This window comes from Leptidea sinapis, chromosome 47, assembly GCF_905404315.1.
Source record: "Leptidea sinapis chromosome 47, ilLepSina1.1, whole genome shotgun sequence".
In the NCBI taxonomy this organism is placed as follows: domain Eukaryota; kingdom Metazoa; phylum Arthropoda; class Insecta; order Lepidoptera; family Pieridae; genus Leptidea; species Leptidea sinapis.
In genome coordinates, this window is record NC_066311.1 from 504,843 (window position 1) to 520,755 (window position 15,913).

A 15,913-nucleotide genomic window follows, 5' to 3' on the forward strand; every position below is an offset into this window, starting at 1 on the left:
GATGGATGTTCATTCCATCAGGTGTTCCTCAAGACTCGCTTCTAGGTGCCCTTTTATTCTCTATATTTCTTAATGATATTTCGTCACGTTTCTCGCATCCTAAATTGTTACTTTATGCCAATGATAGAATTTTTTTAAGAACGTCTGATTGGATCATCATCGAGTGATTACTCGATGATTGCCATCTTTTACAGGCAGACTTGGATAGATTCGATAATTATTGTAAAATTTATAAGTTAGATCTCAACGTCTCTTTTTTCGAAAAACTAATCTGATTAAATTCAAGTGCCTGCGCCGTTGCGGTAGCCGTTGTGATACTAAAGCGCATGGATATTTTTATATCAAGCTCTGTAGTACCGATCGGTGGCAGATCACAACCCTGGTTCGATGCGTCACTTAAAGCAGCATCTGACTGCTAAAAACAGGCGTATCGAACCTGGGTTGCGGCGCCAGGCTCAAAGTATCCGAACTGCCAAGTTCTAAAGAGGAAATATAACCGTGCGTCCAGATTCTTTACGCGGCAAATCGCCCCTGCGAAATCGAAACACGTTGCCAAAATCGGGAGAAGCTTTCCAGTAACCCGACTGGAACACGCAAGTTATAGTTGTTGTCGAAAGCTGCTCTTGGTAACTTCAACCATACGTCCCTGCCGCCGTTGCTCTTGAGGAATTACACCCACCCACCCCAATTACACCCACGGCAAGAGAGAAAGCCGATCTTCTGTGCGCTCTTTTCGCCTCCAACTTGACTCTTGACGACAACGGAAAAACACCGCCGAACATCCCGCGGTGTCAGAGCTCTATGCCTGAAGTAGAGTTCAGACAGAAAACTATTCGGCGAGCTCTGTTTTCGTTGGACGTCAGGAAGTTAAGCGGGCCGAATGGCATTTCTCCAATCGTGCTTAGAACGTGTGCCCCTGAGTTGACGCCGGTGCTAACGCGTTTATTCTGGCACTCTTATTCAAAGCGCATAGTCGCTAACTCATGGAAGTCAGTCCTTGTCAATCCGATCCAAAAAAAGGAGACAGTTCGGATCCGGTAAACTACAGGCCTATTGCTATTACCTCCCTGCTCTCCAAAATCACGGAGAGCTTAATTAACAGCCAGCTTTTGGTATACCTAGGTCACCAGTTGATCAACCACCGACAGTACGGCGGTCGGCAGGCGATCTTCTGGTATACCTAACACAGATGGGCCGCGTCTATCGAAAGCAAGGGGCAAGGCCTGGCAGTTGTCCTGGATGTAGCGAAGGCCTTTGATCGTGTATGGCACGAGGCGTTTCAGTCAAAACTTCCATCATTTCTGCTTCCCGAGAGATTATACAAGTGGACCTCCAGCTTTCTCACTGGGCGCAGCATACAAGTCGTTGGAGTGCCCCAAGACTGTGTGCTATCTCCCACACTGTTTCTTCTATATATCCATGATATGTTGGACACCTCCAACATATATTGCTATGCTGACGACAGCACTGGTGATGCCGTATACACCGGCTATGCAGGGGACGTGCCGTATACTCGGGAACTCGACCAGTGCCGGGAGAAACTTGTGTCTTCTATGGAGTCCTCTACCGGGAACTTCGTCGGAATACTGGGTCTCGAAATCTCGAGCGATTGCCAATTCGATGGCAAAGCCAAATTGACTTCGAAAATACTGGGCGTCATTAACAGAGCACGGCAATACTTCAAGCCGTCCCACATTCTAGCGCTCTACAAAGCAACGACGCCCAGCTTCTTCTAAGCCAATTTGGCTTTGCCCTCCAGATGGCCACGGAATTGGCAATCGCTCGAGATTTCGAGACCCAGTATTCCGATACTAGGCGAGGCTTTTAGGGAAGTGTTGTCGAAGAGCGGTGATATGCCAAATGGGGATTTTTTAGTGGTAAACGCGCAAACTTGAGTCTTCTGGGGGTTGAATTGGACAAGGTTCAATTTACCCCATTCCGTGACCTTCTCGAGAGAGGAATCGATAGAAGACACAAGTTTCTCCCGGCACTGGTTGAAGTTTTCCCGAGAGAGACTTGCATGGCCCGTGTATACGGCATCACCAGTGCTGTCGTCTGCATAGCAATGTATGTTGGAGGGGTCCAACATATCATTGATATGCAGAACAAACAGCTTGGGAGATAGCACACAGCCTTGGGGCACTCCAGCGTTCACGGGCTTGGGATTCGAGCAAAAACCGTCGGCAACGACTTGTATGCTACGCCCAGTGAGGAAGCTGGAGGTCCACTTGCATAAGCTCTGTTATATTTCCTCTTAAGAAATTTGCAGTTCGGATCCTTTGTGCCCAGCGCCGCAACCCAAGTTCGATACGCCTGTTTTTTGCAATCAGATGCTGCTTTAACTGACGCATCGAACCAGGGCTGTGATCTGCCACCGATCGGTACTACAGAGCTTGGTATTAAAATATCCATGCCCTGCAGTATCACATCGGCAACTGCAACGGCGCAGGCACTAGGATCATCCGAAGGGAAACAAACCTTGCCCCAAAGGTAGGATGCAAAAAAGGAACGCATCCTATCCCAATCTGCTGACTTGTAGTGCCAAACGCGGCGGGTCGCTGGTGGTCTGCGACGTTGGCGTCGGATGGGCACTACACTCAACCAGGCAATGGTCAGACGTTCTGAGAGGCGTCGACAGAGACCTGGTTACTATAGGGATGTGTAGTAAGCAGAAGATCTAATAAGGACGGCATGTGGCTATCCACATCCGGGAGCCGCGTAGGCGACTCAACCAATTGGGACAGACCATACGCCAATGCAAAATTGTACACAGATCGCCCTACGTAGTCTGCGTAGTCCGCTTGAACGCAGCCCATGAGATGATCGGTTTCTGCGTTACTACTATGGGACCTGTAAACACACGCATAGATGCGGATGCGGTCTTCTAAATCTACGTGGAGCCAGAGAGTAGACAGGTCCCTACCCTCAAAATTGCCGAGACGGCGACAACAGATATCCTCCCTAACGTCCACACATACCCCGGCATGAGGCAAAAAATTGTGCTCAATATTGTACCCGGGGTACGTTAAATATGACGTATCGCTAGGTCGAGATATCTGCGTCTCCGTAAGGAAACACAAGGCCGGCTGCGCCGTCTCAAGGTGGTGGTGGACGGCGTTTAAGTTGGAGTGAATTCCCCTGATGTTACAAAAGTCCACATTAAGCGTGGAGCGGGGTCCTCGACACTATCCTATGCGAAACATAGCGGCATTAGGCCGCTACTTCACGCCGGTATTCTGTGCGAGTGTGGTAACTGGTAAGTAACCCGGACGAGTCTGGCCCGATTGTGCTGACGTCAAAAGACGGTAATCTAAGATGTTGACTGGCAAAAAAGGTATGAACATGCCACTTTTGATTAAATTATTTGCATACGTTGTTGTGCATACGCTATTTTAGTAAGTAGAGGGTTTTAACTGTCCCACAGGAACTCTTTAATTTTTAATTTTCCGGGATTAAAAGTATCTAAGATGTTGACCAGGGATGTAAAGAATCATCATGAAAATTTCAATTAAATCGGTCAAATAGTTTCAGAGATTAGCCCGTACAAACAGACAGAGAAATAAGAAATTCCAAAAATATCGGGACTTGTTCTATTTTCTTTTCATCCTGACTAGTTTTTGATCATTTTTTTTCTTTGTACAGAAATTTGATGTCTACAGATTTATTATTGCTATTGACTATTGACTACCGGTAGACAAAATAACTTCGACTTACCCATAAAACAGCTATCCGAAAGTTATACGGTCACTACAAATATAATATATACACACTTCTCTCTCTTACTGTTATAGAACACACTATGTTCTCTATAGAACACACTATGTTCTCTATAGAACACCTTGCAGCCATATGTTATAGACAATGCGTGTCTAATATTAATTTGTCAATGTGTATTAAGTGTATTGAAGATACCAACGAGATAATGGCAAGCGTTAGTGACTGTTACGACTTGTCAATCAAAATAGGTTACAGTTACAATAGGTTCGCTCAACTTTTCAATTCAATTCAATTTTTGTGATATGGCGTTTCTATCTTGCTGTATCTCCGTGACAGATGTTATAACAAGCTAGTATATTGTAAGTATATGAGCGACCTCTATCACTGACTGCTCCCGCGGGACTCTCATCACTTGTGTTACGCGCTGTAGTTATCAAGTTATAGGTGTGAACGGCATTATCCCCTGAGCGCTATTACCCCGGTCTATCTGCCCATACAGCTACCTAAAAGGCCGGTGAGGCTCCAGTGGTGTTGCAATGCATTATAAGCGCGGTGATAGGATTTAACTTAATGAATTATCATTATCTTCCTACTTAATAATAATTCAATATTAATTTCATGTAAGTATTTTTCTAATAACATGAATAATCATGATTCTTTTTAAATTCGAATCATTTATTTAAAACTATTTTATTAGTCCAGTGATATACAATTAATTTTTCTTTCATTTATTAATTTTATTTCTATTATATCTTCACATGCCCTCAGATAACCCATACACCTACTTGTTGGTGCGTAGTTGGTACTCCTATTGCATTAAAAGAGTAATTAATTGTAAAGTAATCGTTGCAACAACAAAATATTCTTAGATCTATCTTTAGTACTATGATAGAACGAAAATCCTATAGCGGAATTCTCTCTATGACTTAATTTATTACTTTTGTTGATTAATACCATCGAAATAAAACACATCATCTTATTTTTACTTTTTAATAAACTTTCGGGTTTTGGCACAATTTTGTAATGTGTCCTGGTTTATACCTAAGTAGAAACCATAATCTATTTTCTACACAATCGCAAAAATATTCAAGATAACCTCAATCGAAGAAAAATAATTTCGACAAAATTGTAAAACAAACTAAAAAAACAATAAAGATAATCTGACGCACATAGATAAAGAATAAAGTAGATGAGAAAATATAAAACAGAAAAACAAAAAGAAGATTCGACCGAGATCTGTGCGATTCGCATAATTAAATAACCACAATTATATCTAAGTTACATTTGAAATATCGCAATATTTACAGTACAATGAGTTTCAACATAAAAAATAAATAATTTAACAGCACTGTTGCTAAACTCTTACACATTTACTAAGAGAATACACACTACATTATCAATAAACAGAGACACATACACAATAATTTATTTACTACCCTAAAGACATTTCGAATAATATTACTGGCATATCATATAAAGAGAGTACACTCCATTAAAATGTACTTCAAAAGAAAAAAAACCTGGCGCAAACTCGCCCGCCATCAGTTTTAAAAACAGTGTAAAGTACATAATATGTGTTTACATTTTAAAAATTAAATAACAAAATAAAGAATGGCAATCAACGACCTTACCTACTCAATGTGTTCATTTAAGTATACCAATAACTATATTAAGTAGATTATGTTTGCTTCTATACCTTACACCTAACCTATTTCTTAAATTGCACGATTCAATAAAGCGAATGATAATTTGTATCAACTGCACCTATTTCGGGTACATTTGAGTTTGTTATTATTATTTATTAGGTTTACAAATTGACGGATATCAAATTGACCACCGTTTGTGTTAAACACAGGTAGCTCGTAGAAGTTAGGTTCCATGATTCAATTGTAATCTATAAAGAAGATTATTATTATTATGCAATTTATCCTAATTGTAGACAGTTCTTGATACCTAGGTCCTAGTATATGAGTATTATGTTCATATTATGCTTCAATACATCTCACTGATGATTCAGAAATGTGTTCAAAACACTACAATTTTCAAGCATACCGCTTCAGATTTTTGGTTTGATACATAAAGTTCTTATTTCTATAAGCTTCTACAATTACGGGTATATAATTACACATGGCAACACGACATACTGACACTACGAATACACTTAATGTAACACCTAAAGTGTAGTTCTACTATTAAGAACATATATTATCTACAAAACGAATTATTATTTACACCACTATGATATCTAAAAGAGAAATTTATATTTTATATACACTTGTCTAATAATTTGGCACAAACATTTTAAGCTTCAATACGTGCCTCTACTTCAATAAACCGCAACTCCACTTTGTACAAGTCAATGTCTACCTTCTGTTCTGTTCATCATCTTAATTCACTAATGGAATAACCTCATTATATTAGCTTTCTTTCCTATACGAGAGATCCGATTACGACACTGGCATTAGATTAACATTTTAAAAAGTTAATGTCACTTTGACACTTCACACTTCTGTTCCGTTTTTCGACGTTTTCGGGAAATTACCACGGATGGGGGGGAGGCATATGGGAGGGCGCGACGTGGGGGTAAGGCCAGCCGCGCGCCGCTCCTCAATCGTCCTCGCCCGGAGACAGAGGGGGAGAGAACCCTGGGGTCATGTAGCTGCTGCCGTTTGGCGGCGGAGATGAGTTCGAAGGTCCGGGGGACGCGAGAGAGGGCAGGAAGCCCAGCTCGCTTCCACCGTCCCGGCACCAGAGCTGCCTCATCTCCTGACGCCGCGTGCGCATCAGGTTCTTGTACTCCGATATCCTCATCTTCTTGCCGTCGACGATGCAAGTTCTTTTTGGTCTCGGTCGGTATCTGAAATCCAGTTATTTAAATTAATATCACTCTAGATACACTATAGATACCTATGAGATAAATAATTAAAACGTGTATAGGGGTGTTAGTATCTCAAAATAATATGGCCAACTTCAACCCCAGTTAATCTGAAATTTTGTAAGACTCCTTCCGAGCCACACAACTTTATAATATGATAATTTAAATTATAAACAATTTATTTCGTAGTTGTTACGAGTGTATTTTTTTCAATCGAGCGAACACCTAGTAGTACCTAGTGAGTAGTATTATGTAGTAAGTAGTAGAATGTATGACAATATAAATAAAAAAATAATTTATTCATATCAATCTCAATTCCAAATAGATCTGTATTTCAAATGTAGTTTTTTTTTGCTATTTCAACTCTTCAGTTTTGGATCCAGCTTGAAGTATTGAAATCAAACAACTACATATTATATTGACAATTTTTGGTATCTGTGCAAAGATTCTGTTTCAGATCTTCGCGCAAGCAAGAACATTCCGTAGGTTGGTTGTACGTCGAAGAAAGTTCATTGAAAACCGCACTTTAAAGGAACACTACACATCCAGATCATACTTATTACATTTTTTAAAGTTGTATTTCTTTTGGCGCGTCAGCGAAAATTTTTCAGAATGAACATTTACGATGCGCGCGTATACTGTCACGCAAATTCGACACACTGACGTTTGCTGGTCAACTAAACCATATTTTGTATCATACTTCAGCTACCAAGCCTCTTGTAACTCATAATATGTCTACTGAACCACAACCAATGAACGAGAATTAAATAAATTTCAAAGTATAATTTCAATTAATATACAAGTTTAAAAAAAATATTCCCTCTAATCGTATAAAAATAATTGAATGATGTTTAATTACACGTTATTTAACTTAGTTATGCGGTATAATAATATTTTCATTAGTTATATTTAACTTTAACTCTAAGTTTCATTATTACAATATTGTTTTTTTTTACAAACGTAAAATAGCAAGAGGAATAATTTTGTTTCAGAATTTTTTTTTTATTACGCTTACGCTTTATTATAACTTGTTGCGTGCGTACATAAGGACAAACACACTTTTTTATCATGGAGACCCAGTACATACCTATGTACCGATACTAGGAGAGGAGAGGAGGAAAGTCAAGCTTGAGTGGACTCAGAATAATTCTGTTAGGTTTACGCTTGCATGAAAAAAGTGTGTTTATTATTCAAAAGAAAATCGAAAAAAAAATACGAACCTGTAATCAGGGTGTTTCTCCATATGCAGTTTGGACAATCTTGACTGCTCTTCATAGTAAGGCTGCTTCTCAGCATTAGACATCGCCTTCCATCTAGCTCCCAGGATTTTAGAAATATTGGAATTGTGCATGTCAGGACAGGCCTTGAGGATCTTACGGCGTTCATCTTTAGCCCACACCATGAAAGCGTTCATTGGTCGCTTGATGTGGGGTTTACCAGCTTCGTCGCGTTTTGGCTGACGAATCAGTTTTGCCTTCTCTGCTTCATCTGAAGGCGACTGGCCCCAAGATGATGCTGTAGAAAAAAAAATAAAAACTTTAAAATCATTACATAATAACACCTTATAAGTGTTCTCTAGAGGGCTATAAATATAATATTTATAAAAAAATAATATAATATAATTTATTCCTACAGGTTGCGTTTCTAATATAAGCGTGGCAAAATATGATTAGAATGATAGTCAGTTTGTGGCTGCTTATTGGCCCGAGCTCCGTAATATTTTAGTGTTTGTTTCATTCTAATCAATTCACAAACAAAAAAGTCAGGCGCACCTACTCGTCAATAATATACAAAACTTCTCAATTCTGGAACGGCCCCGCTCCAATCCCATAAAATTCCTTTGAAATGTCTTCTTTCGCATTCGATTACTAAACAAAGCAAAACAAATTAGTCATTCTTAATCTTCCTTTAACGATAGTTTAACAACGGCCGTTCATTGCTTCATATAATTTACGACACAGCTTAGTGTAGCTCCCGATTAAGTTAAATGTCATTTAAATTTCTAAAATAGACCTACTATTCTTCATAGGTACATATTCAACTTTGGTAGGAATACATTTCCGAAAAGACTCACTCAATGAAAAAGAAGTTTCTGCAACTTTTGACTTACTTTGATTATGATGTCATTACAGTTACACATAAATTTTAAATTAATTTAACCAATGGCCACTAAAATGTAAACTGCGAGGTATTAGTATAACGTACTTAACCTTATCTCACAATTTCACAGGTTTTTTATTTGTGTGAAATTATTATTAGTTTTTCATATTATAAGAGTTGTTAAAGTTACTTCCTTATATCTTCTTAATATATAATATCTTAACTTATATATTAATATGTCTAGATACACTGTCACAGCTGTGGAAAAATTGAAAAAAATAGCGTCAAACTGCTAGCCTCTACTTTCTGCACACGCACACTAAAACAAAGTGATTGACATGCACACTAAAGTAATAAACCTGACCGTTGTAATGCGTTGTCTATCACCAAGAGGCAGAAAGAAGAAGAATCTAGAAGTATAAATTATCTATGATCTATACATTAATTTGACATTCCGCTTGTAAAATCGCCGCGGAGTATTATCAGTAATAACATAAATTATTAAGAAATAAAATTAATATGAACAGTTTACATAGTTGGCGCGAACCCAATCCGGAATGGTTACAAAGTGTTCAACGTTCGGTGATTTCCTTTAAAATAAGAGAATACTGTAATATATGTAATAGATGGCGGGTGAGACGCACGCTTCCGCTCGAAGTACACTCGCCAATAAAACTATCATTAACAATTTATTAAATTTAATACTTCAACGTGGAAAGTTAAAAACGAAAAACAGCGACTTACTGACGACTGATTTGGTTTTTGATGTCTCGTGTGATGAATGATTGATATACTTAGGCAATGACCCGAAATTTTCTACAGAACTATTTATGTAAGTACCTATAATTGATGATTTTTAATTAAGCACTTTTAAATCCACAATCCTTACTACAATATGGAATCCTCCAACTAATCTTTGAGACAATTTGGGTATTTCTGATCAAAGTAGATTTTTTTTATAAATATTTTACCGACCTAAACGGATCCAACTGGACGACTTTTGGGAGCCGGATTGTGAATATAGTTAAACAATATATGTTATGAGTTTGCTAATAGCTCAAAGACCTCGATTATTGATATAAAAGACGTATAGAAACTATGCGTGTGCATGCACTAGGTCGAAAAATAATATTTAATTAATAATTATCTGTAACAATTCTATGACTATGTCAAATTTTAGCGCCCAACTCACCTACTTCAAGAATAACTCACAACTCACGTAGGTGGCTCAAACATTGTTCCACATCTGTCAAAATACCTCAAATGTAATTGACCGCCAACTGAGATTGTCAAATATCTGGATTTACACTCAAGAGTACTGCATTCGCGATTCATAGGATGTTATAAATTATCTAAGAGCGTGTCAAATTAATACAGGGAATGCATTACTTTGGATGTTTGCTTATTAATTGTGGGGACACTCGGTAACGAATCCGTCAAGTGAAATGTTAAGCGGATGTGTACCGACCTACATATTTTGGCGTGTTTTGATGTTTCCGCACGATTGTACATTTATACTAGGAACGTTATAACATTTACTGGAATTATGTGATTACACGCTTTGAAGATGTTTGATTTTTGCGCTCTTATTCATTTTCTTATCCTATAAATTATAATAGTTAATATACAACTATTCAAATTTAAATGGGTACATTCTAGTCAAATACTGTACATGTGAATGTTAAACTTACTAACATATCTACTATATAGGTACTATAAATTTTAGGGAGCTCATGTAAACAGCAGTCATTATAGAAATAGTCTTAAATTTTCTGATATTATTCAAAACATTTTCTCTAAATATACATTGTCTTTTTATGCTATATATACCCAATAATGTGGGGAACATTAAACAATGCAGCTAATTCCTCGAAAGTTCGATGCGAATTGGCTTCTAGAATCGCATTCAATTCAACATTGCTAGTGGCTGAAATTCCTCGGAGTTCATTATCATCACGTCGAAGTTTCCTCTACAGAAGCGATTAAAGCAAAAAAACCCAAACGTTCATTTTCCATTGACATTAAAACCTATTGTATTAAAAGTAATACTAGACTAATACGAGCACTGGTTTACCTGTATGGAGTAAAACGTGGACAATCTTGAGCCGAGAAAGGCAAATGATTCATGCATTCGAGATGTGGTGTTGGAGACGAATGTTAAGAATACCTTGGACGAGGATACGCACCAATACCTACATCGATCGAAGTGTATGTTTTCTAATGGGTATGTAGATTCTGAATTTCAATCAAAAATTAGTTTAGTTTGAATAAAAGTATATTAATTTGAATCATTTACAGAGAACAGAGGGCCTGTTTAATTTCGTTTGGACGTTTGTTTATTTCATGCAACTTCTTAAATAATCAATCTATGCTTTATATAACAAGTTGCTATTATTAATGGGCAATTATGGCCATTTGATATTAGTTCATGTGACCTCATGAATTAAAATATTTTAATTTGAATCATTTACGGCCATCTGCATAATTTCGTTTTGACGTTTGTCTGATAATGAAACATCTTAAAATATGATCAAGTTATACTTTAAATAACAGGTTGTTATTATTTATGGGCATTTGATATTAATGTAAGTGTCGTCACTATTGTATTTTTCAAAATGGTCGATATTGTTGTTGATTCGTATCTTTACATTTAATAAAACTGAAGCAGAGACATCGGTAACAGTTAACACATTAATAACTTTAGATCATTTATACGTTTAGATAGGTTTTGACAGCTTTGAAAACGTCGGAAAAAATTTAATTTAGGACTAACCTCTATTATGAGTAATGCACACACACCAACACAAAGTGTCATAAAAATCGCGAGTGTAAGACGTAGCTTGTCACGCACACTAAACTAATATTTCTGACCTGTTTTTATCGGTTGTCTAACAGCAAGAGACTCTATCTAGACGTATAAATTATCTAAGCTAAAAAGCTATTTAAAAGAAATATTAATACTATGCATATAACATTATAATAACTATGTACCTCCTGTAATTATAATTCATAATAATAATATATTGATTGGGTTACGCGTGAAAGTTCGCGCACATTGCCAACATAACAAAATTAAACTGTAATGCTTAAGCAATATAATAAATCAAGCTAGCCTTCAAGTTATGACCTGCGGATTATCGCGGGCTATTAATTTCTCTAGCTCACCATACCCATCTCTTAATAAGTATTTCAAAACTTGTTTAAAATCCCATTTGCACTATAGGAGGTACTAACGTTTTGTCTTATATTACTTTCACTTCTACACAGTATGTAGGATGTACAAATATAACTCTATTGTTATAATCCGCTGTATTACGTTTTAATGAATTACTTTACTTGTTATATTAAGTTTTGTCAATGGAAGTGCCATTGACTGTGCGTGCGATATATTGCGTGTTTGTCAATAAAATATATTTAGCAAGGAATTGAAACTTGCTGTTTATAAATAAATAGTTAATCACAAAATTGATTGGAATAAGACCAGGAGAATCTGAGCAAAAATAATATTTATAAAAGTCACCAAATAGAAAATAATTTCAAATTGATAGTAAATATGAATGTAACCAGAAATTACTTAAAATAACTAAATTAAAGTAGCATTATTTAAATGTAAAGTCATCTACATACATCAAGTAACCATTGTACCTACATTGTATTAAAAATACATCAAATTATAAGGAGTAGTGATCGGTGCCAATGAACTGGCAAAGTTTTAGCAAAAACTATAATTATTAATGAATACATTAAAACTGTTGTTTGAAATTATAATATCGATTAGGTTTTTTAATATCATTTGGATATATTTAAATCTAATTAAAATGCACATCATACATTAAATAACAATGATGGCCGCCGCGAACTAAAAATATTGGTAGTTGTAGAGACTGACGATTTAAGTGAAAACTTACAACGTTTACTATTAAAATTTGAAATTTGATAATGTTTAAAAACAATTTAATTATTAATTTCAATTCATTTTTAAAACTTATATTCAATATATATCAATCAAACTATATTAATCAAAAACCATTATTAACCAAAATATATTAATCAAACAAAAACACTATTTAAACAATGCACACTAAATCCATTCAAATTCACTTATATGATATACACAGCACTAATGTTGCACAATACGTCAGCTGCATAGCTACAGATATACTGCTATAAGCATTTCGGTGACTTGAACTCACAAAGATTTTATTGACTAACTATATATTTTTATATTTATTTTTTAATTACATATTTACTGATCGCGTGCGCCATTCATGAGCATGTCGGTGACGCGAACCTATAAGATTTTCCCCTACCAAAACGTGCCCAACGCGGCTAAAGAAGTTTTCACTTCAAAAAAAATGTTACGGTCAATCTGTTAACACTAGGTTTTCTATCTCTAATTATTACTTCAAATAAAATTTGTTGACACTCCAATATGTTATTATCAATTTTATTCACCGCCGATCGAGTGAATAAAAATTAGGCGCATATGAATACTACAGTGTGAACTCACTGAGAGTTGATAAATATTATGAAACGTGTAGGAATAGCGACCGTCGCCTAACTATCGCAATTTGTATGACGAGCATCGGTTATCGCCGCTATAAGTTTTATGGTACGGGGCACATAATATGTTATGAAGCTTATAGATTTATTATAGTGCACTATTTTTTAACAGTTGTTTTATCTTGTATGATAAATAAACACTTACTGTTACAAGCCGTATTATATTCGTCGTCCTTCTTCATGTAAGGCGAGCTCTCATCCATCGGTGGGTATGGCACGAATCTAGGCAGCATCATTGATTGAGCTGGTGAAGGAGTCCGCTGCTTGCTGAGATTTAGTGGTGCGTCGGGGTCCTGGGGTGGTGGAGACCTGGTGTTCATCTGCGCGAGGGTCTGGGGCGGCCACGGAGACGGTTGTACGACCTGAAGTGATGAGATTCGTATTTAGCTTAGATCATTCATACGTCGAGATTGACTGGCGACAACTGTGAAAACGTCGAAAATAATTAAAGTTGACTGTTAACCTCTATTTTGAGCAAAGAATACAGAAAGATAGTAGAAGCAGTATCACATTTTTATCATGAAAACCATCCTACCCAAAGTCACACATTTAATAATCGTCATCACATCTATCTGTGTTCTGTGTAGCTTGTCACGCACACTAAACTAATAAACCTGGCCTGTTTTCATCGGTAGTCTAGCAGCAAGAGTCTCTTTCTAGACGTACAAATTATCTAAGGTATTTAGAATTAAATATTTTTTTGATTTAACCAAGTATCAAAAAGGAGACGTTATTATTTAATCATTAAGAAAATAATTTATTTTATAGTAACCTTTACCACACCCTTTACCATCGTCTTTTAACAATTATTTTCAATAACTTAATACATTAATTGTTTTGAACATTTTCTGGGAACTTGTTTTAAAAGCACATACCTACATCGCACTTAACAGTCCTTACAATCACAAAAGACTTAGCCGAGTTGTAGGCATTATAAGTTTATGTCTTTTCCTGGTGTATCATTCAGAAATATATTTCTACGTTAATTAATTACTGTAAACATAAATCTCTCATTTCACTTAAACATAACAGCGCTCTCGTCAACCATCAATTTATTTCTGTTCTAATGTTAATTGCAATAAACACGAACATAAAATTTCGAAACTCCATTTTATCAAAGAACATAATCGTAATAAAAATTCTGACAATCCCGAGGCCCCATCTTGACAAATATTTTGTAAACGGAAATTGCACCAATTAACGAATACATCAACATGATCGCACAAGAACTGGATTCTGTTATCTCTATAATAATTAATAGTTTTAGCAACAAGCGTAACATATCTTAACCTTTGACTTTACTCGCTTCTAAAAAACATGCTATGGGGCCTATATTAATTGCATCTTTGTGCTGCACAAGAGGGTTATTTGGGTTATTTAAAACTTAGGTCGTAAACAATCATTGAGAGCAATATTTAAAGAAATTAACATCTTGACTGTTGCTTTTCAATTTGGTTTACCAGTGGGAGGCTCCTTTGCACAGAATGCCGGCTAGATTATGGGTACCACAACGGCGTCCATTTCTGCCGCGAAGCAGTAATGTGTAAGCATTACTTTGTTTCGGTCTGAAGGATTCTTGAAAAACACAAAAATTCAGAGCGACACTACAATTGCGCTCGTAACCTTGAGACATGAGATGTTAAATCTCATTTGCCCAGTAATTTCACTAGCTACGGCGCCCTTCAGACCGAAACATAATAATGCTTACACATTACTGATTCACTGCAAAAAAAGCGCCGTTGTGGAACGCATAATCTAGCCGGCACTATGTACAAAGAAGCCTCCTACTGGTAAAATTATAGTTATGGAACAAAATATTCAAAACATATTAAACAGTTACAATGTTAAAGAACCTCGAGCCATATATCATAACTACTTTACCAGTCCACATACCTACTACTAAAGACTTAATATTCAATTTAATAATTGCGTAATTCAATTCACTTAGAGTAAATATATTATCAATTTTAAACACCGGATGTTGGCCAACGGAGTTTAGATAGAAATAAATAATTTATAATGTAAATGACTTGTTGGCTAATCGATTTGGAACGCATCTTTATCTATACGTGTAAAATACCATTTCAGAATATTAAGCCTAACTTTGGCGAAGGAAGTCGGTTATTCTATCAATTACTGCTTTGTATTTAAGTCGAAATTAGATCAATTGACAAAACTTGTATTTGTTGAAAGCGTTCTATCGTTTATATTTCAAAAGAAGCATTAAAAGTATTTAAAATGAGCTTTTATATGAGAGTAAAAGCGTAAGGGTTATCGGGTACAAGTAGTTATTGGTCACGATCATCCATACTCTTCTACTAGAGCTAAGGAATTGTAGTGCCTGTCTTTTAGTTAGGGTACCCGCTTCCTTTGCTGCATTGGGAATGAATCCCACAAATCCAGATGGTGATGATGAAAGTTTGTGTTGAGTGGTTCAAATAACTGTTTGGAAAAATCCGCGTAATAAACGCGGTAGAAGTGACGTTAATACACAACACAAATCGTTCGCAGAGTAATTGATCTCCGAGATCTGGATGAGCTCTGAGTTGCGTGTGGTCTAGTTGTAACTGACAGTCGAGTGCACCAGAACATAGATGGGAGACAAACTCTTTATGTGGCCGTGCTAGACACGTGTCACTGGCATTGGTGGAGGATTTC

The 15,913-nt window shown here is 36.6% G+C and overlaps 1 protein-coding gene across 2 annotated transcripts in view; it reads right to left on the reverse strand.

Annotated features, from left to right (window-relative positions):
* Positions 1–4,693: 4,693 nt before the first annotated feature.
* The window catches only part of LOC126978121 (transcription factor egl-13), a 343,538-nt gene continuing 332,318 nt past the window's right edge, over positions 4,694–15,913 (reverse strand). For both annotated transcript variants that reach the window (XM_050826857.1, XM_050826856.1), the window contains exons 5-7: positions 13,401–13,617; positions 7,813–8,107; positions 4,694–6,574 (exon numbers count right to left, since the gene is read on the reverse strand). In XM_050826857.1, coding sequence (XP_050682814.1) covers positions 6,325–6,574; positions 7,813–8,107; positions 13,401–13,617 — 762 coding nt within the window. In that variant the 3' untranslated portion in view covers positions 4,694–6,324. The remainder of the gene's footprint in view (positions 6,575–7,812; positions 8,108–13,400; positions 13,618–15,913) is intronic.